Source organism: Notamacropus eugenii, chromosome 1 (genome assembly GCF_028372415.1).
Source record: "Notamacropus eugenii isolate mMacEug1 chromosome 1, mMacEug1.pri_v2, whole genome shotgun sequence".
Taxonomy (NCBI): domain Eukaryota; kingdom Metazoa; phylum Chordata; class Mammalia; order Diprotodontia; family Macropodidae; genus Notamacropus; species Notamacropus eugenii.
In genome coordinates, this window is record NC_092872.1 from 78,701,457 (window position 1) to 78,728,695 (window position 27,239).

Here is a 27,239-nt window from a genome sequence, read left to right on the forward strand (position 1 = left end):
GAATCACCTATCCTCCACTTGCCTAAATTCTATTTTGACACATTAGGAAATATTATCATGTTTTCTATACTTAGCTTTGCAGATTTTGGTCTTCCAGCCTCCAACCTTTTTCCACCTTAATTCGTCCTCCATACCACTGCTAAAGTGCTTTTTTCTAAGGCTCAGATCTATCCATATCAGTTACTGGCAATGACTTCTTATTACCGCCAGGATCAAATATAAATTCCTTTGTTCAGCATGTAAAGTGCCTGGCCCTTCTTCCCTTTCCTTATCACACACTCTGTCGGCTGTACTGGCTTGCTCTCAAAGAACTCCCATTCTAATGGAGGAAAACAATATCTATGGAAGCTTTCAGCTGCAAATCAGATGGAAAGCCCCATAGGACTCGGGGCAAAATAGAGGTGAGTGCCTCTTCTTGAATATCGTTTCCACTGATAAAAGCATATTGGTTTATCATGCTGGAACATTTTAGAGTATCAAAAACTTTGTCTTTAATGGATGTGACTGTAGCTTCTGCAGGAGCAGTTGCTAGCCTGCATTTGCATCAAAGTTGCTCCCAAGTTGATAACCTTGGACGTTTGGCTGCAAGGCTTTTAGCTCTAGGATTCTGAGCTGCCTCTATCATGGTCCAAGTGGAGATAGTGGTCAAGGTGGTGCAGGTGCTTTGACTTGCCTGGCACATGCTGCCTCCTCTCTCTCTGTCAGGGTGCCTCACTGCTTTAGGCAAGTTGTCTTGCCTGCCCTGTGTATGGCATGGCATGGCATTTAGTGGAGATAACTGGCCCCTTCTCCATGGGAATTGCCTCCCTCCATGGCTTTGAAGTCTGAGCCAGTAGCTGTTGATGGCAGTGATAAGGAAGGAGGACCCCTTCTCCACAATGATTTCTCCCCTTAATGATAGTTTCAGGCAGTGGGCTGGAAGCAGGTTCAGTGGCCCAGGGGGTCCTACTATTCACTAGTTGGGGGACTGCCTCTACAGTGTAGATGGATGATAACCTTTATTCCCCCTGCCTTAGTTGACAGTCTTTGTGAGTTAATGTGTCTGAAAAAAAATCCATTATCTAACGACTAGCCCTTTGGTAATAAACTTTTCTGAACTTGTCAAACCTGGGCCTTAGGCCACAGGTATTATTAGCTAGGGTAGTACCATCAAGGAAGCACTGCCTCTAAATCTCACCCGTGATAATTACTACCTTAGTGATTTTAGGCAAGTCACTTAATCTCTGTGGGTCTCAGTTTCCTCATCTGTAAAATGAGGGGGGTAGAACTAAGTGGTCCCTTCTATAGTTCTTTCTCATTTATCTTGAGATTAGTTACAGACCCAAACAAAAATACCAGAGTTGTGCTCTATTTTGAGGAAACACAGGGTCACTTCCACACCATGATGAAGCACTGGAATAAAACTCTAGTAGAGGTAACAGATTTAAATGATACACATAGAACAAGTTGTTTGATGTACAGTTTGGTAACTTCCTCATTAATCCTTAAGAGTTATTAATCATAGCTTACTTTAAATCTGTCCTATTGTTACATCTTGAAGTCTTTGCTTGAGATCAAAAGCCTTCTCTGCCTGTCAGTTTCAGGCTTTTGGATTACAGTGCCTTCAGGCAGCTCTGCCTTTCAGCTCTCGGCTTTGGGTGCTTTGAGTAATCATTCATTCTTTCATTCTCCAAATATTTACCGTGTCTACAATGTACAAAAGGGAGAGGCACTTTGCTAGCTGTTCATTCCTCTGACTTCCTTTTTTCCCTGCCCAATGCTGAAGTAATACCTCATTTATTTCAGTGCCATCTGGGATCCCTCTTTGATTTCCCTCTCTGGGATATGGCTTCATTCCTTTTACTGTCACCATCTCTACCCATCCTTCAAATCTTCCCTCTTTTGTGAAGTCTTTCCTCATTATTTCAGCTCATACAGATATCTTTCCCCTTTAAATCTGGGTTTAGCAAAACTGCTGATGAAAATAAAATTAGGAAGACAATGATATTTCACAGTGCTTTCTCAGCTGTAGGTTCTTTTCTACTGTTTTCTACGTGAACACAAATAGGGCAGTGATTGTTTCATCTACTGTCTTCAAAAGAACAGGAATGTTCCACATAAGTATATACCATTATTATCCTCTGCAAACTAAATGGCATCCAGTACAATTTAGTAATTGAAAGGGCAGTCCAGTAATTGAAAAGACAGATGGCAGTTCTCTCAGAAGCTATGACAATGTTATTAACTTGCTCTGGCATTCTGTTGTCATGGAGAAATTAACTAGTGCTGGACCATTAATTGGTGTTTGCACATGAAGCAACTGGGTTGCTTGGGCGTGTTGCTTCACAATTATCATCATTATTTTAAAATATGACCATTACTGATTCATGGGATTTCATGTAGCATAAACAAGGTGAAATAGATGAGACAAGAATGCTAGTGTGGTACAGAGAATGAAGAAGGAGGGCAAGATGGTGGCAGTTTTGGCTCCCACACTATGGAGATCACTCTTCTTCCAGAAAGTGCTTTGGTTCAAGAGATGACCAAGTATGGTTTATTTCTTACAGAAGGTTTTTCTCCCTTACGTGTTTGGTGAGCAATTGGAATTCATGGGCTATGTTCTGATAGTCTGAGATCACTCTGAGTGTGCAGTGGAGAGAGGAGTGGGAAGAAGGGACATTTGGAAGGGCTAATCCAGAAAGTTATATCAGGAAGAAAGTTCTTCCCTTACTGTTGGAGAAGGAATTAAAAAATAGGCTTGCTGAATCAGAATCATGTAATGGTTTTTGGAAGGAAAAAATGAGTTTTCAAAATAAAATCATCTGCTTCCTCGTCTTTTATATGTGGTGCATATTTGAGGTTGGGAAGTGGTTGGATTAAATTATCTACAGCATCTTCTGTACTGCCATAGTGGTTGTTATATTCAGTCATTTCAATCATATCCAACTCTTCGTGACCCTGGTTGAGGTTTTCTTGGGAGAGATAGTGGAGTGGTTTGCCATTTCCTTCTCCAACTCATTTTACAGGTAAGGAACTAAGGCAAATATGGTTAAGTGATTTGCCCAGGGTCACACAGATAGTAAATGTCTGAGGCTGAATTTGAATTCTCTTCTTCCTGACCCCAGGAACTGCGCTCTGTCCACTGAGTCATCCAGCTGCATTCTATATATGCTATAATGGTACACAGACTTTAAGAATCTGAACACCATTTATAGGATTTCCCTGCTGCAGGCTGCTATGTAACCTCATTAATTGCTTGATTGACAATCTTTTATTAGGCTGTAAAATGACTCACTCAAGCAATTTTTTTTTTTAAGTTTGACTAGTGACGCAGATTACACTATTTTTTTTTATTACAACTCAAGAAGTCAGGTGCATAATCTTTTTGCTACATTCACTCATTCATTCACCCATGCATCAGGAGATGAGATATATGGCATTTTGAGGTTTTACTGTCCATTGCATTGTGGCAAGTCAGATATGCTATGGGATTGATGGCAGAGCTCATCTCATGCTTTTTATTTTACTGTGGGTAATTAGTATAACAGCACAGATTATTTAAATTTCATAGTCTATCTGCTTTCATCACATACCTTGATTGAGTGGTAGGTATTTCTGCCAGAAGAAACTATCTTCACAGTCTCCAATGTTCTTTCTGCAGAGTCTCACTTTAAAAAGGATATGCTCATTAGCTCCTCCTGATTCTAACTTTTGGTCATGCATACCATCACCCCCACTCCCAATTAAGCTTTGTAGTATGTTAGCACAATATTTTCTGCATCATCATTGCTCTGTATTTTTTATATTGGCTCTGCAGTCTTTTAGTTAAGCTTTTGTATGCATTTATTATTGTATGCATTTATCATTATGTAATATGCTTGCATATTACACATTATGAATTTATCATTTCTATAGTCATAGTGTTCCATCATGAACTTATTTAGTTTGTGATCTGGGATATTTGCAGTCTAATTTACAGTTCCGTCCTGATTCTACAAGTCTTTCATAATCTCATGTATATCATTTTGTGTCTGCACGTCAGTGACACAAATATCTAAGATCTACAGTGGCTGTCCCAAAGACTTGATTATTGCCATAGCCTGTTGAGTTGAAAGCATTTCCTGGGAGAACCAATTGTGAATTCTGACACTATCTTTCAGACCCATCATTTCTTTGCTAAAGCAGGTCTATAAAAACTAGAGTGAATAGTTTTAGACTTATTATGCAACTCACCTTCACTCAGTTAGTGGTAGGCCATTAATTGGAAGGGATACCAGCAGTAACAAACCTGCCTGATGTATCATGAACCGTCTTAGGATGTTGACAGATTTCTCAAGGCGATTATGGTTCGTTAGTACCTGCCAGAATCCAGAACTACTGAAGGTATCAAATACTTTTATAAAGCTATTGAATAAGATGTGGAGACCTGATGTTCTTCCTTAGATTTCTTTTTTGTTTCCTGTGGGACAGAAATCATATCTGCTATACCATTTTGTGATTCAGAGCCCTTAGTGTTTAACAACTGCAAAAGGTAATATAGGATATTGTCTAGGGCTCTTCTGGCAGTGAAAAGAAATTAAGTGGAAATGCTTTTTTAACCTTTTATTCTTGAAAATAGCAGCACCTTGGAGTTCATATAGAATCTCCTCAGCATTATTTGTATAAAGGAAAAAAATAGTCTGTCTTCCTGACTCATCTACATTGCCTTTCCTCACCCTGAAGGAGATGGTCATTTAGGGATGGGGATTAACCAGCCTTGTCACCCAAGCATCTATGTTGATCAACACAGGCTGATTTCCACAAAGATTATGATAAAGTTTCATATCCCTTTTGCTTTCTTCATCTTCAGTGTGGAAATAGTGGCATAACGGATAGAGCGCTAAACTTGGAGACAGAAACACTTGAGTCCCGATATTTATGCTGTCTGACCCTATGCAAGTCACTTAACCTCTCTGAGCTTCAGTTTTGTCATCTGTAAAATGTGAAAATAATGGCACCAACATCAAAGATGCATCGTGAGGATCAGATGAGTTCCTTATGAGATATGTAAAGCACAAGTGAAGTGAGCAGAACCGGGAGAACATTGTACACAGTAGCAGCAACATCGTGCAATGATTAACTTTGATAGACTTGCCTTTTCTTAGCAATGCAAGGATCTAAGACAATCCCAAAGACTCATGATGGAAAATGCTATCCCCATCCAGAAAAAGGACTGTGGAGTCTGAATGCAGATCAAAGCATGCTATTTGCATTCTCTCTCTCTCTTTATTTTTTTATTTCTTCTTTCTCATGGTTCCTCCCATTTCTGATTCTTCTTTACAACATGACTAATGTGAAAATATGTCTAATATTAGTGTATATGTAGAGCTTACATTAGATTACATGCTGTCTTAGGGTAGAGGAGGGGAGGAATGGGAGAAAAATTTGGATCTCAAAATCTTGTGGAAGTGAATGTTCAAAACTAAAAATAAGTGAATAATTTTTTTTAAAGAAAAGATATATAAAACACTTTGCAAAACTTAAAGTGCTATATAAATGCCAGCTATTATTATTGCTAATATTACTGTTATTATTATTAGGGAGAAAGCTGTTAAAATGTTGCTGTCTCTCTTGGATTCTCTCCCTATTCATGATCTTCTTCAGAGGCCAGTCAGTAACAAATCTAGAGATTATGTGATTACCTTAGTCTATAATGATCTCTTGCTGCTTCTGACTTGTATGCCTTTTGGACTTAGTAAGCCTTACAGTCCTGTCATGTACTGCCTCATTAGTTCACTCTTTCATGTGTTAGCCTTATTTCCCTATCTAGATAATAAACTCCATGCAGGCAGGGATGGTATGTTATTTCTTTATATCTCTCATGGTGCCATTCATATACTAGACACTCAATAAATATCCGTTGTCTGAATATGGTAGGGTACTTTATCCTTTGTTTAACTTGCTTTGGCAATCATAAAGCAGTAAGTATCTCATGTAGTTATTGGTAGCAGTATCTGCAGATCTACATGTACTTAAGAAATTGTAATCCACCCTTACAAGTCACTGAGAAGCTCTTAAAATCTTAGTGCCTTTGTTTGAGTCCGTTCACTTTACTTGCTGAACATATTCTGGTCCCTAGTTCCTATAAGCATAAAATCTCATTTGCAAGTATTGGGTTATTGTTACACGCTGAGCACCATGTTTCGTCCTGTGAGCCGTAGAAGAGTAGTTTAAAGCATGGTCTTTGCTCTCATGAAGCATACATTCTAGGAAAGCAGGTAAAACTAAAACATCTAAAGAAATCAGAAAACAGTGAGGTGCCAATTTATGTAAATAGTGGTATTTAGGAATTTGTAAATGATGTTATTGATTGTAAATAATTTTATGTAGGAATTCAGAAAAGAGAAAGATTAATGGGGTGTGGAGTAATCAAGGAAGACTTTCACAGAGGAAGTGGTACTTGTGAGAGTCTTGAAAGTTAGGTACAATTTAGATAACAGAAAAGTTGGGCAGCGCCATCTAGGGAACGACAAATGGGAAAGAGCATGGCATGATCAGGAAATTGTGAAAGGTGGAGTTGCTTAATATTTGTTGTTGAATTGGATGATGAAGAGTAGTTAGAAATGAGGTTGGATAGGTAAGGTGGGACTTTTAAATTGAGGAGTGCCTTGAAAATTAGTATTTAGTTTGGACTTGATGTAGTAAGCAGCAAAATGTTATTGAATAGGAGAGTGAAATACTGGAAGCAGTATTTTTGAAAGTTTATTCTCTCCCAACCTCCATTTTATCAAGCATACTATCACCAGACTACAGGAAGGGAATGCAATTAAGAAACTGTTGCTATGGAGTAGGCAGGAGGTGATGAGGCTCCAACTAGTAACATGATCTTAGAGTTCAAAAACACCGTAGAAGTCATCTTTTTAAGCCTCAGTTTACTCCTCAATAAAATAAGAAACTCACTATATGATCTCACTACTGTTCAGATTCTAGGATTTCCCTTTCTTTATAACATCCCTGAGAAAGTGATCACCCAGGTTTTACTTAAGCATTTCTAAAGGTAGAAGAACTCATTGCCACCTGGGGCAGTCCTACCCATTTTTGGACATCTTGTTTTTAGAAAATTCCTCCTTATTTTGAATCTTCTAGACAAGTTTGCTCATTAGCTTTATGTGCTATGAAACTAAACAAACAAAATTCAATTCTTCCACATGATGATGTGGCTTTTGATATATTTGAAAATAGCTAATGAGCCACTCTAATGTCTTCTCTTCTCCATGCTAAACATCCTTCTATCGTTCTGCATTTGACGTGTAAGCACATATAGATGTTACACACACAACCTTTGCATTACTGACACTTTTCTAGCCAATTGGCTTACTGGTCACATGTGGCGGCAATATGTTTTGAGAGGAAGGTGCAAATATGAGTCATTTCAAAAGAAAGAGATAACAAGCCTTGGTGTTAGATAGGGGTGTGATGGAAAAGAAAGAATCAACAGTGACTCCTGGGTTTCTAGCCTGGGAAATTGGAAGAATGGTGATATCCACTGCAGATCTGAGATTGTTGGAATCTCAGCAGTTAAATTTAAATGTGGAAGAAACAGTCATGCTCTGCTTTTATGTCAGTGGAACGTTTCAAATACTGTTTGCAGAGAGTGTGAGTGACATATGTGATCTGGTTGTCCTAGCATCTGGACTTTTAGGTCCCACTGTACTAGAGGCTTATTGTGTATTCATTGGTAAGAGCTGTAGTATGTGAACAGAAGATGTTCCACTCCCTAGGGAAGTGGATATCATTACCTCTCTAATTAAAATTATAAACTTGAAATCCATTTAGATTGTGGGAGTCCATTTAATATGTGTGAATGCCCATTTTGAGAATGTTGTTCATTTTGTATTAAAGCTGTTAGAATGCTCAGCATTACCAAGGGAGCACATTTTAACATAGCCTTTTCAAAATGATGTGTTTTATAAAATGTCTTCTATTTCCCTGGCTTACTGTGAACTTATAACCTGGTCATCAAAGGGTATGTGTGCAACAGATCATTGATTGAAGGAGAAGTAGCAACTGTGAATTCTGCAAATTAAAATAACTCTGAAGTTTTACCTCATACTCAGCAAATTGGCAAAGATGCTGAAAAATGAGAATTGTCAAAGTTGGAGTGGTTGTAGAAAGGCTGGCACGTTAGTGAACAACTGGAGTTGTGAATTGGTCCAGTCATTCTAGAAAGCAATTTGGAATGATAAGAAAAAGTTACTCTAGTGTTCATACCCTTTCACAAAGAGATTCCATTGCTAGACGTGTACTCCAAAGAGGACAGTGGCACAAATATAGGCCTAATGTACAAGACAATTGTTACAGCAGCACTTTCTGTAGCAGCAAAGAACCAGAAACAAAGTAGATGCCTTTCAGGTGGGGCATGGCTAAACAAATCCTAGTACATGAATGTAGTGAAACATTATTTTCCATATGGAATAGCGCATATGATAAATATAGAGAAATATTGGTAAGACTAATATGTACTGATACAAAATGAAATAAGCTGAATCAGGAACAATAAACATAACAATATAAATGGAAAAAACGACAACAAAACAGTCCAAATGAAATGCTAAAGAAATGTTATGACCAAGCTTGGCCCATTATAAAAATACATGAAATGAAGAGATATAAGCCGGTAATAATGGTGGCTGTTGCTGGCATTTACATAATGCATGAAGGTTTGCTAAGTGCTTGGTGTGCTGTCTTATTTGATCCTCACATCAACCCTGTGAGGCAGTTATGGTTATCATCATCATACTCATTTTATAGATGAGGAAATTGAGGCATAGAGAGGTTAAGTGGCTTCAGCAAGGTCACACTTAGTAAGTGTCTGAGGTAGGATTGAACTCGGGTCTTCTGATTCCATGTCCTGTGTTCTATCCACCGTACCACCTAGCTGCTCTTGGGTGCAAACTGTGGGTGTGGAGCAATGGACATAATGTCTGACTTTTTTGATATGTTAGTTTTGCTTTACAATTTTTTTGCCCATTTCTTATTCTTTGTTATAAAAGACTGCCATCTGGGGGGAGGGATGCATTTGGAAATGAGGTGATAACAAAACAAAAGATATCAATAAAAATTATTTCTGAAAAAGAAACTGATTTCTCTCAAGGTTCTAGGGTAGTACTTATGACCTCTTTCAAATTATTCAAAAAAAAAGATAGAGAATTTGGTGCTTAAAGCTGCCAGTGAGGCAAAGGGTATGTTTAGTGTTGTAGAACTAGATTTGGAATGGGAAGAATGGGATTTAAATCCTCACTCTTTCACTTCCTACCTGAATGACCTAGAGTAAGAAAGGAAGTCTCCTTTCAAGGCCTCAATTTCTCCATCTGCAAAATGAGGACAGGCATGCATGATCTTTAAGTTCAGAAGCTATGATCCTATGTCTGAGGACTACCAGCTCTGAGCCCTGGAAAATGAATTTCCTCCACCTTAGAGGCTGTTGGATTCTTCATGGGTGGGGGTTGTTGGGATTTTTCTGGTGAAAATTTTTCTGGTTCTGTGCCTACTGTTCACTTTTTCTGCCACAGATCTGGACTGGAGACAGTGTTCAGTTCAGATGCCAGTTTCTTTTTTAAATATGCTTTGAGCAACACACTAGGGCATTTCTCATTTTGGGTCCTGAGGCTAAATGTTGATTCCACTTCTAATTAATTCTTCTAAGAAATCTCTTTGTACAATATCTAGGGCAGCACCATGCATAATAAGGCCCTTAATAAATGTATTTTGATGACAGTGGTGATTCTCAGAGCTTTCTTATGGCACCCATGTATGGAACCAAAGAACCCTGAAAATGAATAAGTTGGAATATGTTTGGTCACTTCTCTGACTCAGTTTGCAGATTTGCACCAGCATTTAATGTAGCTACAGGGGGAAGGGTGGGGAGAGACATAGGCATAAAGTTCATCTTTCTTTAATACTTCAGCTCAATAGTGATGAGTTGTGTTTTGAGGAAGAACTGGAAAGACTTAGTTATAAAAAGACATAAGAAATACCAGCACTTGGTCATCCCAATTTTCCGTGTAGAGCAGGAGGGGATAGGATTGTAGAATCATCGAATTTGGAGTTGGAAGAATCTTGCATTCCAGGCAGTTCCCTTGATCTCTCACCCATAGGTTTCTCTAAATCTTCTTGAACTTATTTTTCTGTCTGGTCTGCCTAAACATTTTGGTAGTGAATTTCGTAAGTTTACCCCTCACCCTATGAAGCTGTTACCTTCTTTAGTTAGATAATTAGATATTGTGATGTCCCTTTCCTTTATGATGCCTTCCTCAGTGACAGATTCCATCCTGCCTGGTTTTGGGTCTCCTTTTGGGTCTTGGAATGGGAATGCTGGACTGGATTCAAAATGGAAATCCCCTTTTGATCTTTTGACTTTCTCACTTGGATGACCATCCTACTATATGGGAGAAATCTTTCAAATGCTTTTTTATGTGTTGTATCATTGACCCTCAACTAATTATCATGCATCAGATGGATTCTTATGGTTTCATGCTTAATGTAAGGTGAAAGCAATCTGATTACATTAGCTATACATACTCCCTTCTTTTGGTAAAGTAACCTTATTAAATGGGTTTTGTTGGTTTGTTTTGGCAAAGCTTTTTGTGATATAAAAGGATAGAGACATTTATTTTCTTATGAATTTTATTTCCTTGTGGGCAGCTAGGTGATGCTGTAGATAGAGTGCTGAGCCTGGAGTCAGGAAGTCCTGAGTTCAAATATAACTTCAGACACTGAGTAACCGTGTAACACTAGACAAATCACTTAACCTCTGTTTGCCTCTGTTTCCTCATCCATAAACTGGGGATAATGATAGCACCTGCCTCTCTGTGTTGTCAGGATCAAATGAGAAATTTGTAAAGTGCTTGCCGCAGTGCCTGGCATACAGTAGGTGCTGTGGAGATGTTAGTTATAATAATTATTAAAATTAGACTGCTTGCAGCCTGGAATTATAGTTATTTGACCAAGAGTCCAAAGGTTAGGATCAGGGTATGTGAACATGTATGAGTGTGGGCCTTGCATGTATGTGTTCTTGGGAGGGGGGTAGGAAGGAGTGCTACAGAATTTTCAGTAACATGGTTCGCATGTTCCATGTAGGGTAGAGAGCCAGTTTTCTGGGAAATATTTAATTGTGATTTTTGCCTCAAACATAGAAAAGTATTTGAGGCAGAAGTGACTGAAGTCATATCCTAGGCACTACCAGAAGTATCTAGGTAACCGTGGCTAGAGTTTTAGACTTGGAGTCAGGAAGACCTGAGTTCAAATCTTACCTCAGATACTTATTAGCTATCCTCCCTCTTTCTCACTCCCCATATCTAATCTGTTGTCAAATCCTGTTAGTTTCATCTTCTTAACATCTCTCCAATACACCAGCTTCTTTAATCTGATATTGCCATCACCCTAATCTGGGTTCCTATTTCCCTGTACCTGGACTATTGCATAGCCTGCTGGGGTGGAGGTGGGGGTCTACCTGCTTCAAGTCTCTCCCCAATTCTAGTCCATCCTTGATTCAGCTGCCAAAGTAACCTTTCCATATCAAAGGTCTGACATCTCACCCCCTACTCTGAAAACTCTAGTGCCTTGCTATTACCCTCCAGGATCATACGCAAAAATCCTCCATTTGGCATTCAAAACCCTTCAAGCCTATACCCTTATCTTTCTGGGTTTCTTATACTTGACACCCTTCATATATTTTGTAATCCAATGTTACCAGCCTCCATGTTGTTCCTTAAACAAGACACACTCTATCTCCTGACTCTGAACATTTTCTCTGGCTGCCCTCTGCTGAAGGCTAGAAAGATAGAGCAACCCCAAGACTGCAGTTCTCCATGTGGGCCATCCAGAAAAGAATTCACGGACTCAAGCATTCTTGAGGTCTAGGTAGTAAAGATTTATTATGCTTTTCAGCAGGTAAGAGTTCTTACAGAAACTGCAACCTTAGAGGGACACAGTTAAAGTTTATATAGGATATTCTACAGTAAGATATGTGCCAAACATGCTACCTAGGTCATTCAGGGAGGGATTAGGGAATGATTAATTCTTAGAGGAACATGCACTTTTAGTATCTACTGCACAGGTGTTTTACCCAGAGTTCACTAGGAAATAACCAATATGGTTTTAGGCCTGAAATGTCTCTAAATCAACTAATGGTCAGGGCTGACTGAGGAATACCCAGGCTGCCCTCATTGATAACTTGTTAGATGTGATAAACGTAAGGAAGTATACATGTGTTTAAGTCTAGGATGCATATGATTGGTCAGCGAATAGTAAATGTCATCATGACCCAGTACACAGCCAGTTCAGCCAGTACACAGCTGGTTCAAACTAATAAATTCTATAGGGGCAGCTGGCTACTGTAGCAGGAAAAGAGAGATAAAGGCTTTGCTACACGCAGGCTTGGGCTGCGGAGAAACTGCCCAAGGCAGTATTTTGAGGTTAGGGAGAAATGTAATTTTTAAAGAAAAATGTGATTTTAGAATTGAGGTCCAAGCACCCCATCATCCCCCACACCTGGAACGTTCTCCCTCCTCCTTTCTGTTTCCTGACTTCTTCAATCCCAGCTAAAATCCCATCTTCTGCAGAAAGCACTTCCCAATCCTCCTTAATTCTAATGTCTTCCCTTTACTGATTTTTTTCAAATTTATCCTGTATATAAGTTGTTTGTACCTAGTTGTTTGCATCATTAGACTGTGAGCTCCTTGGGAGCAGAAAATATCTTTTTGTCTTTTTTTGAATCCCCAGCACTTAGCATTGAGCCTGCCACACAGTAGGTACTTAAGACATGTTTATTGACTGAGTAAAATTCTGGGCACATCACTTAACCTCCTGAGGACCTTTATTTTTTCATCTCTAAACAAGAAGAGTAATAATAGCACCTGCTTTCCCAGGTTATAGTGAGGATCAAATGAGATGTCTGTAGAATGTTTTACAAACCTGAAAGCAGAGTTCTTGAAAAGAAACTCTCTAGCAGTTCTCCGAACAACACACACACACACACACACACGCACACACACACACGTACCCATGCACATGCAGGAAATAGCCAACTGACTCTTTGTGACCCCATTTGGGGTTTTCTTGGCAGAGATACTGGAATGATTTGCCATATCTTTCTTCAGCTCATTAAATAGATGAACAACTGAGGTAAATAGGGTTAAGTGACCGGCCAGGGTCACCCAGCTAATAAGTGTCTTTGGCGCTGTTTGAACTCATGAAGATGAGTGTTCCTGACTCCAGGCCCAGCTGCACAGTGTCACCTACCTGACCTCACAATATTCCTAGCTAACCTAGTTTGTGATACTTTATAACCCAGCCTGGCTTTTTGCCTTTATTTTTATTCATTGGCTGCATGAGGCATTATGCTGAAAAAGTTGAAATCTCTGAGTTTGCGTTTTTTCAACTTTGGAGCCAATTATAGGCAGGGGCTGAGCCCCCTTCCCAGAGTGGTGCCCTTCAGGAAAGGGATTCCCGGGGCACAAAGTAATTATTTTATATTCAAGGAAGGAAAGAAGGCATTGCAGCTTGCCTGCGGCAATCTTGGTTGATGTGCACATTCTGAGGTTTTACATGATTATTTGGTTTCCAGTTTTCTTTTCAATTAAGTAGTTATTCTCAGACAGTTGCTGTTGCTATGGAAACTGTGCTACTGACTAAGAGTATTTTCTTAAAGCCATACTCGCCTCAAGCATAGGGTACTAAATATTAGGGCCCTTGTGATGAAAAAAATACAGTGAATCTTTAAGGATAAGAAATGGCAAATAACCCATACCTCCTCTTTCATAGAGGGGTTAGAGAAGAAATGCCCCCCTCAACACAGGGAAGAATTTATAGATTAAAGTGGGTTCTGGGTTTGGAGTCAGAGAAATGGAGTTTGAATCCAGGCTCTTCTGCCTACTCTGATGTACCTCAGACGTAATTTCACCTCATCTCTGAAATGAGGGGGTTAGATTAGATGAACTTTAAGGTAGCTTCCTGCTTTAAAGTATGATCCTGTTATGCTGTGATTTTAGAAATCATAGATCAAAATTTATTTTTTAAATTTATTTTCAGTTTTCAACATTCATTTCCACAAAATTTTGAATTTCAAATTTTATCCCCTTCTCCCCCCACTTCAGGAGAGCATGTATTCTGATTACCTTTTCCTCCAGTCTGCCCTCCCTTCTATATCTCCCCCCCCATCCCTTTCCCTTCTATTTTCCTGTAGGGCAAGATAGATTTCTATAACCCATTGCCTATATATCTTATTTCCTGGTTGCATGTAAAACCAATTTTTAACATTCATTTTTAAAACTTGTAGTTCCAGTTCTCTTCCTTCCCCCGTCCCTATCCACCCCCATTGAGAAGGCAAGCAATTTGATGTGGGTTATACATGTGTAGTCATGAAAAAACACTTCCATAATAGTCACATTGTGAAAGATTAACTATATTTCCCTCTATCCTGTCCCACCCTCCATTTATTGCATCCTCTACTTTGACCTGTCCCTCTACAAAAGTGTTTGCTTCTGATTACCCCTTCCCCCAATCTTCCATCCCTTCTATTATCTCCCCTTTCTTATCACCTTCCCCTTTGCATTCCTGTAGGGTAAGATAAACTTCCATACCCAATTGAGTGTGTATGTTATTCCCTCCTGAAGCTAAATCCAATGAAAGGAAGGCTCACTTATTCCCTCTCATCTTGCCCTTCTTCCCCTCCATTATAAAAGCTGTTTCTTGCCTCTTTTATGTGACATGATTTACTATACATTCTATCTGTCCCTTTCTCTTTCTCCTAGTACATTCCTCTCAACACTTAATTTTCTTTTTTAGATATCATCCCTTCATATTCATTTTACCCTGTGTACTCTCTCTCTCTCCTCCATACATACATACATACACACACACACACACACACACACACACACACACATATACATATATTCTTTTCAACTATCCTAATACTGAAAAAGATCTCATGAGTTACAAATATCATCTTCCATCTAGAAATTTAAACAGTTCAACTTTAATAAGTCCCTTATGTAATTCTCTTTCCTGTTTACCTTTTCATGCTTCTCTTGATTCCTGTATTTAAAAGTCAAATTTTCTATTCAGCTCTGGTCTTTTCAGCAAGAATGCTTGGAAGTCTTCTATTTCATTGAAGTTCCATTTTTTCCTCTGAAGGATTATACTCAGTTTTGCTGAGTAGGTAATTCTTGGTTTTAATCCTAGCTCCTCTGACCTCCAGAATATCATATTCCAAGTCCTTTGATCCCTTAGTGTATAAGCTGCTAAATCTTGTGTTATCCTGATTGTGTTTCCACAATATTTGAATTGTTTCATTTTGGCTGCTTGTAATGTTTTCTCTTTGACCTGGAAACTCTGGAATTTGGCTACAATGTTCCTAGGAGTTTTCCTTTTGGAATCTCTTTCAGGAGATGGATTATTTCCATTTCTGTTTTGCCCTCTGGTTCTTGAATATCAGGTCAATTTTCCTTGATAATTTCTTGAAAGATGATGTCTAGCTTCTTTTTTTAATCATGTCTTTCAGATAGTCCAATAATTTTAAAATTATCTCTCCTAGATCCATTTTTCAAGTCAGTTGTTTTTCTAATGAGGTACTTCATGTGTCTTCTTTTTTTTTCATTCTTTTGGTTCTGTTTTATAACTTCTTGATTTCTCATAAAGTCATTAGCTTCCATTTGCTCCATTCTAATTTTGAAGGAATTATTTACTTTAGTGAGTTTTTGGACCTCTTTTTCCATTTGGCCCATTCTGCTTTTTAAGGCATTCTTTTCCTTATAGACTTCTTTTGCCATTTGGGTTAATCTAATTTTAAAACTGTTATTTTCTTCAGCAGTTTTTGAATTTCCTTTAGCAAGTTGTTGACTCATTTTTCATGATTTTCTTGCATCACTCTCATTTCTCTTCCCAGTTTCTCCTTTACTTCTCTTACTTAGTTTTTTAAATTATTTTTAAGCTCTTCCATGGCCTGAGACCAATTCATATTTTTCTTGAAGGCTTTAGATACGGGAGCTTTGGCTTTGTTGTCTTATTCTGGTTGTATGTGTTGATCTTCATCACCAATGACGTAAGATAATACCTCTTCACCAAGAAAGTAAGAATCTGTAGTGTTTCTTTTTCCCCCACTTGTTCATTTTCCCAATTACTTGACTTTTGAACTCTTTGTTAAGTGGGGGGCTCCAGAAGTAGCCTTCAGCAGTGGCCACTGCTGCTCTGAGGCCGGGAACAGACCATGCTCCCCTCTCAGATAGGTGGGACATCCTTCCCATTGACCTTCAAATGTATCTTTTGTGTTGGTGGGTTGAGAAGTCTGGAAACCACAGCAGCTACCAGCAATTCAGTCCCCTAAAGCCTGCTCCAGTTCTGTCCATCCTGTGTGTCCCACACCAGACTGCATTCTACTCCTAGCCCAGTGAGATAGAACTTTCCTGTCAACCTTCCAGATTGTTTTGGGCTGGAAATTCACTTCAGTCTGGCATTTTGTGACTTCTGCTGCTCTAGAATTTGTTCAGTCATATTTTACCGAGTTTTTGAGGGGTTTGGGGGAGAGCTCTAGCAAGTCCTTGCTTCTACTCCACCATCTTGGCCCATAGATCAAAATTTACAGCTGAAAAAGACTTTAGATTCATTGCATCCAACCCCCTCATTTTAAAGATGTGAAAACTGAGTCACAGAGAGGTTAAATTGCTTTATCTGGATTGCATAGCTAGTAAGTATCTAGGGGGTTCAGGTAATGAGGAGGATTTGAACTGAGATCTTACTAGTTCCAAGACTGTGCCCTGTGGTCAACTGATTCTATGCTTGCACATATTTTTTTCTTTAATTTGGAAGTAATTAGCATATTTGTTAACTTTTATTTCCTGATCTTTTTATTTTAGGGCAGTCCAGGCAGTGAATCAGACTGTTTGTTCTATGTAAGATCAAGCTCTTCTTTCTTGCCAATGGAGGGCAACAGAAGTTTGGGAATGGGTAGGCCTCATTCTATCCCTCTGTCCCATGCCCAGAATGACTAGCCCTTTGTAGTTGTGGGGATTCATTTAGGGACTTTCAGGAGCCAGTGCTTCACAACTCCAGGATCTTGTTAGGAGCTTTCAAAGCTCAGATCTCTGAAGCTCTTATCGGGAACCAGATCAAAATTTGGAGGCTATACCTAAACTGGAACCAGGTCCCATAGATCCGGAATTTCAGGTAATTTCTTTCCTACCAGCAGTCTTCTGTTGACCTTCTTATGGCCCAAGATGACTTGGCCTTATTCCTTCTGCCTGTTCTCAACAACATCTTTGGCTGTTATTATATACTAGTTGCCCCAACAGAGTTCCTAATGGAATAAGCATTTGGCTTGTTTATTGAGTTATTTTAAGGGTATAAAAAAGAACAGTGATATATATTATCAATCATAATCATTCTACTAAGTAGTTGGTTAACTGATTTTTTTTTAAATCAGAAAGTAATAAGGATGTGTTTGTTGGAAAGTGACTGATATGTCAAAACAAAATGCCTCAGTAAAAAAAAAAAAGAGTATAAATGTTGTCTGTTTTCATGGAGTCTTTGTAAAGGAGTATTAAGTTCTAAGTTGAGTTACTTTGGGATTCTGACAAGCAGTTGATGTTCTAGTTCTAGGAAGAACTAAAGGTGAGTCACTTAGTGTATATGCACCCTTGCCACTTCCAAGGCTTCTCACTTCATTGTTTGTGGTAGTCCCAGCCATGTTGTAGAATTAAAAGATGAATAAATGACCATCAACAAAGATTTCCTTGAAGCTGAGACTTCCCAGTCTGAGGGAGATCAATATAGATAATAATGTGAGCTGATAATAATGTGACTGTGCTCTGAGAATCACTCTAGGCTAAGAAGAGGTCTAAATTAGAAGAAGCAGTAGTTTTGGGTTGTTTTTCCATATCTTTTGAAAGTGACTTGGGAATGACCAGGAGACGTATGTCTTGGGGAATAGTCTTGATGCTTAGGAGAAACAGGTACCTTGTAAGTTATGTGATATCAGTGCTTTATAAGCGGTATTGATGACAAGTCACAACCTCTCTGGGTCTTGGTTTTCTCATGTAAAATGAGGAGGACTGGACTGTATGTTTTTCATTGTAATTCGGTGATTCTGTGTCTAATAAGATATTTTACTGGAAAAAATAGTTTTTTCGTTATTTCTGAAGTTTCTTTTTGTTCTTCTTCCTTGCTGCCTATTGTGGTTTCCTCAGGTAACTGGACCTCTCTGGGATGGGGAGAACCGCAGAGTATGTAACAGTTTTAATTCTTTTTAAGTTTCTTAGTCCTTCCTTTTATCATTCTTCTCCCCCTTTATGTCTTCCTACTCCCAACCCCAAGAATCTAGCTCTTCATGCATACAAGCCTGATACTAGGTTATCTTTTCCTCATTTGTGTTTCTTGGCATAACTGCTTGAGGATGGAATGGCATGTGCACTGGTGTACTTCCAGTTGGGCTTCCTAAAAGCTTTTTGTATCAATCTTAAAACCAAATTGACAGTTTCTATAGCTAACAAGAACTCCTCTGCCTGACATGTCTACAAGGTACTGTCTGCACCAACCAGAGTGCAAATCTTCACATGTGATAACAGATTCATGGTTTGGGAAGCAGATGCAATGACTGGTGTCCTTGTAAATTTCAGGTAGGTTGAGTTCATCTCCTGCATTCTACCTCAGCTGGAGAAAATGGACTGAGGGCAAGGAAGTGGCCTATTGGTCAGTTTTAAAAACAAACCCACTTGGCAAGATGACTGAATGTATTTCTGGCCAAAGTCCATTTTTTTTTTGTAGCAATGAGTGAGATGGCCTTCACTTCTTCAAAATTGCCTAGTTTTAACAGACATTTCCAGCAGCCTAGTTTGGCATCTTTGATCTGAGAACCCATAAACCTAAATTCTGTCTTTTCAACAGAATTCCTAATGCAAGACTGGCTAAACCCTTTGTCTGACAATCCTAACTTGGTCATTCCACTGGTTAAGTTCGGTCCATTAAAGCAATCTAACAGAATGTGGTCAGAAAGATGAGTTCTGGGCTCTAAATGAATCTTTTAAAAAAATTTTGTTTGATTCTAACCCAAAACATTTGTCACCGTCACTGTAGTCAGTTTTACTCTGCTTTTGGGTGACTGAAAGTTTTAAAATATAATCATGGAAAAAGAAATTGAACATTCAAGGAAAATTTATTTGAGTAATGGTTACTCATTATTTCCAATATAGCCTATGCTTTCCCATCTCTCTGCCTTTTCTTATGCCATGTTTTCCTGCCATGTGCAATGACCTCTCTCTCCCTCTTATCTTCTTATTCTCCTGCAGGCCCAACTCAAATGTGACCATAAAGACTTTTCTGACCTTTCCCAGGTGAATGTGTAGACTCCTGTGTCATTTTGTGCATGTATTTATTCAATTGAGTTCAACAAATACCCATTATCTGCTGGGTTTATCACATTGTAATCACTTGGAGCCATGTGTTATCTCCTTTACTAGCTTATAAATACCTTAAGGACCAGTACCATGTCTGATATGCTTTTGTACAGCTCCACAATGCTAGGCACACTGCTTTGCATGCATTACGTGTTAAGTAAATATTTGTTGTGTGGATGAATAAGTGAACAAGTGAATTTTCTCAGTCTGGTGGGGTTCTTTTATGTCCCTAGACTGGTCATTTGTAGACCGAAGCCTTTGCCTTCCAGTTAGATGACAGATCCCAGTTTTGGTTGGGACTGTTCTACGGTCCCACAGTCTTTTTTCAGTATAAATAGTTCTTTCAGCTAACTTACAGGAGGGGAAGCAGTATCCTTTCTGAACAGGAACAAATCTCTTAAGCAAATTGGGTGGTTGTGAAATTTCCCCATCCAGTTCTTCCTTTGGTATGAAGCCATTATTCAATTGGTCCCAGAAGAATGATGCCAAAAGCATGATCTTTGGAGGCATTTAGGATGAGAGAAGAAGATGTAGGTAGATCCATTAGCTCTTTTCTTTTCCCCTCTTCCTCTCCTTTCCACTCTTCCTGCTTTCCTATTCCTTGTCTTCTCCTTCCCTCTTTTCCTTTCTATTTGCTTCCAACTTTGCTTCTGAGAAATTAGCCTTTACCTCTTTTGTTTAAACCATATTCTAAGCTTCCTTGGGAATATTGGGCAATCCTTCCAGATTGTCAAGGGAACAAATACTGAGCAGTGGTGGAAGAAGAAACTGAGTTAGTACATGGGTCACTTGTCTTGAGCCCAGCACTCCTACTGAGGATCTTAATTCTCACTGCTGAATTTGTCTCTGAATTTGTTTTTTTTTTGCTCCTTCTTAACCCTGCTTCCTGGAGCAGATGGGGCTTATTTGCCATCCTCCCCGACCCCCGCCCCCCCCCCCCGCCCCAGGCCTTTTCCCCTAAAGATTCTCTTAACTGTCATCTTATACATGTTCTAATACTCCCTCATGCCAAAGTGTGTATTTGTGTCTCTGTTGTATCAACCCTACTTTTCTTCCCCACAGAGAAGCTATTGAGCTGTCTGTATGCTTGAAGAGTCCAGAACTGAGAGAAATCCCTCTTTTCTGCATCCTTTCCCTTTACATGGGCACTAAGCTCATAGAAAGAGAAACTGATTTTATTCCCTGATTTTTTGGGGGAAGAGGGGACTTGGGGGGTGCATTTCAAACCAACAAACACATCAGGGGATAAAATAACCATGGCCAAGGTCTCTCTTTCCTTGCTAATGCATGTCAAGTTTCTTGAACAGCTTTTGTTGACCAGGTAAAAGTACAGGTTTCCAAATTTAGATGCCTTTGAGTTCTGGCTACCTGCTATTTTAAGTCTTTGTTGTACTGTATGTGCCTGAAGAGGCTGTCTTGTTTCAGCTAGTAAGTATTAACAATGTAAAGTTCTTGAGAGAGAGCCTTTCTGTCTTGAACGATTTCTTCCCTGAGATTTTGGTAAGCCTCTTTTCATTCTTTAATGAAGCTCATAGGAAGGCTTTGCAAATTGGAGAGCAGAACAATCTAATAAGCCCTTATATTATCCCATAGCCCTTTGAACAAGGCATGTTTTAGTTATGTACACATAAATACATTGTCTGCCTTGTGGAAGATATCCTGTGACTGAGGTGACTTACTCAGTCTCCAGTGCCATGCACCACTAGAATATTGTCCCAGACTAGTCACAGTGACCTTCTCACATGGTAGCTTTTTCCCCTGGAGAACAAGAATAACTTTCAACATCTCTTGTGCCTTTGAACAGATTGTGGGTATAGTTTTAGTCAAGTCTTTGCTGATTTCTTCAAGATTGGAAATTCAGATCCCAGGTATTGACACTTTTTTTTACAGTGTGGACATCTAAAAGGGTCTTTAGGGTACAGTGCAAAGTGTGCTGGATTTAGTGTCAAAAGAGCTAGGGCCAAATCTTGGTACTGCCATTTGGGAGGCCTTGGACAATCATTTAATCTCCCTGGGCCTTGGTTTCCTCATTAAAAGAATTTAGTTCAACGAGATGATTTTAAAAGTCTGTCCCAACTCTAAATCTGTGATCTTCCATGTAGCTTCCGAATACTAATCTCTTCACTGTGCATCATGCTAACTAAAGACATTGGTGGATAATGGTATGTATTGTATGCTTTGCATATATTGTATGCTATTGTATATACAGGGACAATTAAAGCTGTAAGAGGGATTCCCAACCAAGACCTGAAAGGCTGTCCTCCTAAATTTTCTGATATAAGGGCATTTGTGAGCAAGATAAAAAAACATTTTTAAATTTTAAATCCCTCTAAGAAGCCAAACGTTAATTTGATATATTCCACCAGAATTTTAATACTCAGTTTTTGAAATGGGAAGAGTTAATTCCCACAAATGACATGACATCTCAGTAAATGATCACTGAGCCCCACCTCTACCATCTATAAGTTCTATGTCAGGTATCAATCCCATGAAATAATCAGTGATGAAGTACTTTGTAAACTATAAAAGCTCTGTAACTTTTTATCATGAGTAGTATTGAGTGACAATTTAAAATGTTTTTCAATCTTTTGAAATCCTATTTATTTTGTTGCAATGATGCTGTTGGTTTGCTCAACAGATGGCTATTAAGTAAGAATTTCCTAATGGTATAGTAAGGAGCAGGAGTCTGTGTGATACCTTTACTCTGAGGGCAGGCAGATAGACCTGATTGCCTTTGGAAGAAACTGAGAGTTAACCTTGAGACTTCAAAGCTAGATCTATGTTTTCAGTGAGTGAAAACAATGTAAAACAATAGGCTTTTATGAGTGTCCTGCATCAATAAAGCATTCTCCATCTACAAGTTAACGTTGCATGTGGGAAGAATGTGTGGCTGGAGATATCATTGAAACCAAATCTCTATTTAAAAACCTGTGACTGCCCTTATTTTGATCCCGGCCCAGCTTGTCAGAATTAATCCCATTAGGTGATTGACAGAAGAATTTCACACGGTTATTCTTCCATGTCAGATAGTCCCGTGGGGATGAGTCATGCAAACTTGCCTTGCAGCTTTTCAGGCTCTGTTTAGATCTGATGGTAATTTTCAGCTAATACTGTGGCTGTGGTTATCCTGGTGGTGGTCAACATGGGTCTTGTGGGCATTCCTTTTTGTTTTGTGGTTTGTCTGCCCTTTTTGTGGGCATTTCTTCTTGTTTTGTGCTGCGTCTGCCCTGTCCTTTTCTCTAGTTCCTAACTAGTAACTTGCCAAAGAAGAACTAATTGCCTGGGACCACTTCTCTTAGACAGATGAGTAGCAGATGTCAAAGGTAGTGTCAGAAATGGCTTCCTTTTTTAAGAGTGACAACAAAGAGCTTCTATGTTGAGCTGCCTTAAAAACACAGTATAATCAGCCTTTATTTTTGCACAGGACTAAGTCTGACTGTTGTGCATTTTAGCTGACACATTTACAAAGGCTGTTAATTTTAATTTCACCCCATGAAGTGAGAGGCAGAGAAAATTCAGTTGAATAGTAATCTTTGTTGTCAAGTAAACTTGGCCATGTTTTCAACATCATATTGAATGATTTAATTTACATTTTTTTCCCACTTCTCCCTGATTTCAGCCCAGTACTGCTCTCTCCCTCAGAATACAGCAAAAGGATGATTCTTTCTGAGCTGAGTTTAGAGTTTGAGGAAACATTTCTGAAGCTAGACAAGTCAGATTCAGGCAATAAATATTATGTGTTAACTGCATTCCAGGCATGGTGCTAATACCAAAAAAATAAAACAAAACAAACTCAAGCAAACCCACGAAAGACAGATCCAGCTCTCAAGAGATCATAGTCTAGTGGGGGAGATAACATGCAAATATCTACGTACAGACAAGATAAAATAAATCATAGATAATCTCCAATGAAAGGCACTAAAAGAAAGAAAGACCGGGAAAGACAATAAGATTTCCGTTCCCTGAATTTTAAACTGATTGTTCTGAATTCTTAGGGCTTAGTTTGGATTACGGTACCTTCAGGAGCCCTCACCATTCTTTGGTTTCTGCCAGATATTTACTTTGATAGAATTATTCAATATATACATTTAAAACACCTGAGTGAAAATTCATCTTCAGACATTTATTAGCTGTGTGTCCCTGGACAAGTCACTTAACTTTTGTCTACCTTAGTTTTCTCATCTGTAAGAGGGGCACAATAATAGCACCTATCGCTAAGGACAGTTGTGAGGACAAGATGAGATAACATTTATGTACTGCTTTGTAAGTATGTAAGTGCTGTGTAAATGCTATCATCCTCCTCCTCTTCTTCATACTGATGTATTGGAAATCTTTCTTTAGGTCTCTTTGTGTTTTATAGGTACTAGAGCAATACTTGGGCTGATGACCAGCCCATCTCTTCTTTTACAGTCATACATTTTCTTGATAATATTCCTTATGCCACTTCTTGCATGTGGATCATTTTTGGAAACATTACAAACTAATTGCAACCTTCATGCATTATTCCATTGTCTTCTGGGTCACTCACATCCTTTATTTTTCAGAGATTATATTATTCCAAGATTCACAGCCACATATTATTTCCAGAAGAATTTTTGTATGTCTCAAGTCTAGTTTTATCTATTCTTTTCTTCTTCTAATTTAATTCTAAACACAATTCATTGTCCATTTGTGATGCTTGAGCATTGCTGAACACAGTGCCTTGCACATGGTATGGTTGTTGTCCTTCATCTTCAAAGAGGACCAAAATAACATCACCACGATAAAGTGAAGTTTCAGTGTGTCCAGTTGTGGCTGATCAGACCAATACGAGCTCGGGATGCTCTACCACAGGTTGGGCACAGATAGTCCGTGTGAATATTTGGGTAGATATTTCAAATTTGCACCTGGTAGGTATGCAATAAATACGTATTAAATTGAGTCCATGTACTGTGGTCCTAACAATAGAAATTGGGGAAAACAAGATTTTATTATTTCTCCCCAAAAATGATCAAGATGACAGTGATTGCCACTCTATATGGCTAAATTCTCAAAAGATTTTTACAAAAATGAATGAGATCTTTGCATGTATTAATGGCAGCCTTGATGGAGTTCTGAAGAGGAAATAGGCACATTTTTGCAAATATTTTCTGTAGCAGATTTACATCTTTACAGCTTCACAGTTGAACTAAAGACAGAGAATAAAGGCTCCTTTTCTCTTTATCATTTATCAATTATTAAAAACCAAAAAGGGGGCATTACTCTTGGTAGAGAAAAATCAAAATGTTAATTTTTTTCCTCCTAAGAGTCTCATATATATGTATATATATACACATATATGTCAAGATCATTCAAGATTCTTTGACAACACCAACAACCAACTTTTTAACAACTATCTGAATATTAATGCCAAGTGAAGCATAAAACAGGTTGAATGTATGCAGAGTAAAGTGGTCGCCACTGAAGTGGATGTTGTCTTACCAAAGTCCAAAGTGAAAAGGGATTCCCTATACATTAGGGATTGTTCAGTAACCGTGTCTGGGATCCACAGGTCTGTGGATGGATTTCAGGAGATCTGTGAAGTGGGATGGAAAAGTTATATCTTTTTACTAATTTCTAACTGAAATTAAACATTTCTTTTAGTTATAAATATAGGTAACAAATATTCTGGGAAGGGGGCTAATAACACAAAAATTGTTAAGAGCTCCTGTAGATGATTAAATCCTCCCAGTGCTCCACTTTGCAAATGATATGCTGATTTATGATCAGGTGTCTGTAATGGGGGATCCATGATTGCTAAAAAGAGATTACCCAAAAATTCTTATGGGAGAGGAGAGAGACAACTAAATAGACAAAAATGCCCATTGTCCAGACCATGACATTTAATTTGTGAAAATGTCAAACCAGAAAATTCTGTCTTCCTCTATACCAAGAAAAGGATGCACCAAGGTAGGAAGGACCACCCCTTACTACCTCTTGTCCCCACAAACTTTTCTTGTTTTAAATGGAGAGTATACACAGTTTATTGGAAAGAACATTAAACTGGAAGTCAGATAATGTAGATTGGAATCTTGGTTCTTTCATTTAAGAAAAGTATGACTTTGAGGTTGTTCATATAAGGTCCTATGATTTTGAGTTGAAAGGAATCATAGAGCATCTACTCTGGCTCCTTCACTGTATGGATGAGGAAACTGAGTTCCAGAACAGATCTGTAACTAGACATGTTTGATAATTAGGGAGTAATTTGAATAGGAACAAAGGATGGAGCCACAGAAGAGTTTTTGTTGTGGATGAAGTGGTATCTGAGCTCACCATGTGGCCACATGTAGTCTCATGGCTCAGGCTTACAATTCAATGATTTGAGAACAAGGAGGCCTTGAAGGACTAAAGCCTGAGGACTAAGTATTGTGAACTAATTGCAATTATTCCTCAGCTTTTGAGGACGCTGACAGTGCTGTGGATGATCGAGACAGTGACTACCGCAGTGAGACCAGCAACAGCATTCCTCCTCCATATCATACTACTTCCCAACCCAATGCCTCTGTTCACCAATTCTCCGTGCCAGCCCAGTTGCAACAGCAGCTGCTTCTTCAGGGTAGCTCTCGGGACTCCTGCAATGACTCCGTTCAGAGCTATGATTTTGATTACCCAGAGCGGAGGGCTCTCAGGTGGGTACTGTGGGTGAAATTGTATGTGTGCATGTGCGTGTCTGTCTGCATCTATCTTTCTTTCTGTAGTAAAGTAGAAAAAAAAAATCACTACCTCTGGAGGTTGAAGTACTTCCCACCAGAGGCAGCTAGGTAGCAAAGTGACTAGAGTGCTGGGCCTGGAGTCAGGAAGATTTGAGTTCAGATCTGGCTTTGGATATGTACTAGCTGTGTAACCCTGGGTAACTCACTTAACTTCTGTTTGCCTTAATCTACTATAAGGAAAACCCCATAAAGAGTGTGGTCCCTGGGGTCACGAAGAGTCAAACATGACTGAATAAAAACAAAAATTAATTCTACTTCTGATATTTGCTACCCATATTATTTTGGACAAATCAGTTAACTTTCCTGGGCCTCAATTAATTCATCTGTAAAATGAGGGGGTTTGACTAGAGAACTTCTCCATTTGTGATCCTATTTCTCTGCAATAACTTCATCTAAATAGTCCCTTGATGGGAGGAATCTGGGAGTTATAACTGAAAATTCAGTTGAAAATACAGAAATGTGACCTCCCAAGGTCACCCAAGGGTGCTTTGTATAGAGTGTCTGGACCTATTCCTTTTCATCAAAATCTTTCCCTGGGAACTTACTGAAAAAAAAATGCCCCAAACTTAGGCCAGTTCACCATACCATGAGGGTGGGGATTGGCCTGCAGTGGTATGGAAGAGCCTGCATGTGGGTAAATTTACTGTACTAGATTCAGCAGCATTACTTGGAAGTCTCTTTGTTTACAAACAATCTAATTGAGCTAATCTCTTCTGTTTCTAAAATAAAAGCTTCTATCTAATGATCTTATCCTGTTGTTCATCTTGCCACACTGTCATCAGTGGAACAATGGGCATCTGTTTCTAAGAGAATCGATCATTTAGGCTAACCTGGTTTAATATTCTCTTTAAGGATCTTTCCAAGGAACTTTCTTCACATGACTATCTTAGAACTAAATTCTGTTTCTTTGTAATCGAATCATAAGGAGCCACAAAAAGGCGTCTCCCTAGAGTTAGCCTCTTTTAAACTGTATCTTGTACATACATGTAAATATGTATATGCTGTTTCCCCCATTGTAGTGTGAACTCCTGGAAGAAATGATTATTGAATGATTGGTTAAATCAATTAGTCATTTGGTTTCATTAGTTGGTCACTTGGT

The 27,239-nt window shown here is 38.8% G+C and overlaps 1 protein-coding gene across 6 annotated transcripts in view; it reads left to right on the forward strand.

Annotated features, from left to right (window-relative positions):
* UNC13B (unc-13 homolog B) overlaps nt 1–27,239 on the forward strand; it is a 344,899-nt gene that overhangs the window by 172,453 nt on the left and 145,207 nt on the right. For 4 of the 6 annotated variants that reach the window (XM_072606704.1, XM_072606660.1, XM_072606674.1 and 1 more), the window contains one exon: nt 25,822–26,056. The exons of 1 other annotated variant lie outside the window; for it this stretch is intronic. In XM_072606704.1, the coding sequence (XP_072462805.1) occupies nt 25,822–26,056 (235 nt within the window). Of the gene's footprint in view, nt 1–21,091; nt 21,278–25,821; nt 26,057–27,239 lie in introns of those variants that run through there. One more of the 6 variants, XM_072606693.1, reaches the window with a different exon arrangement.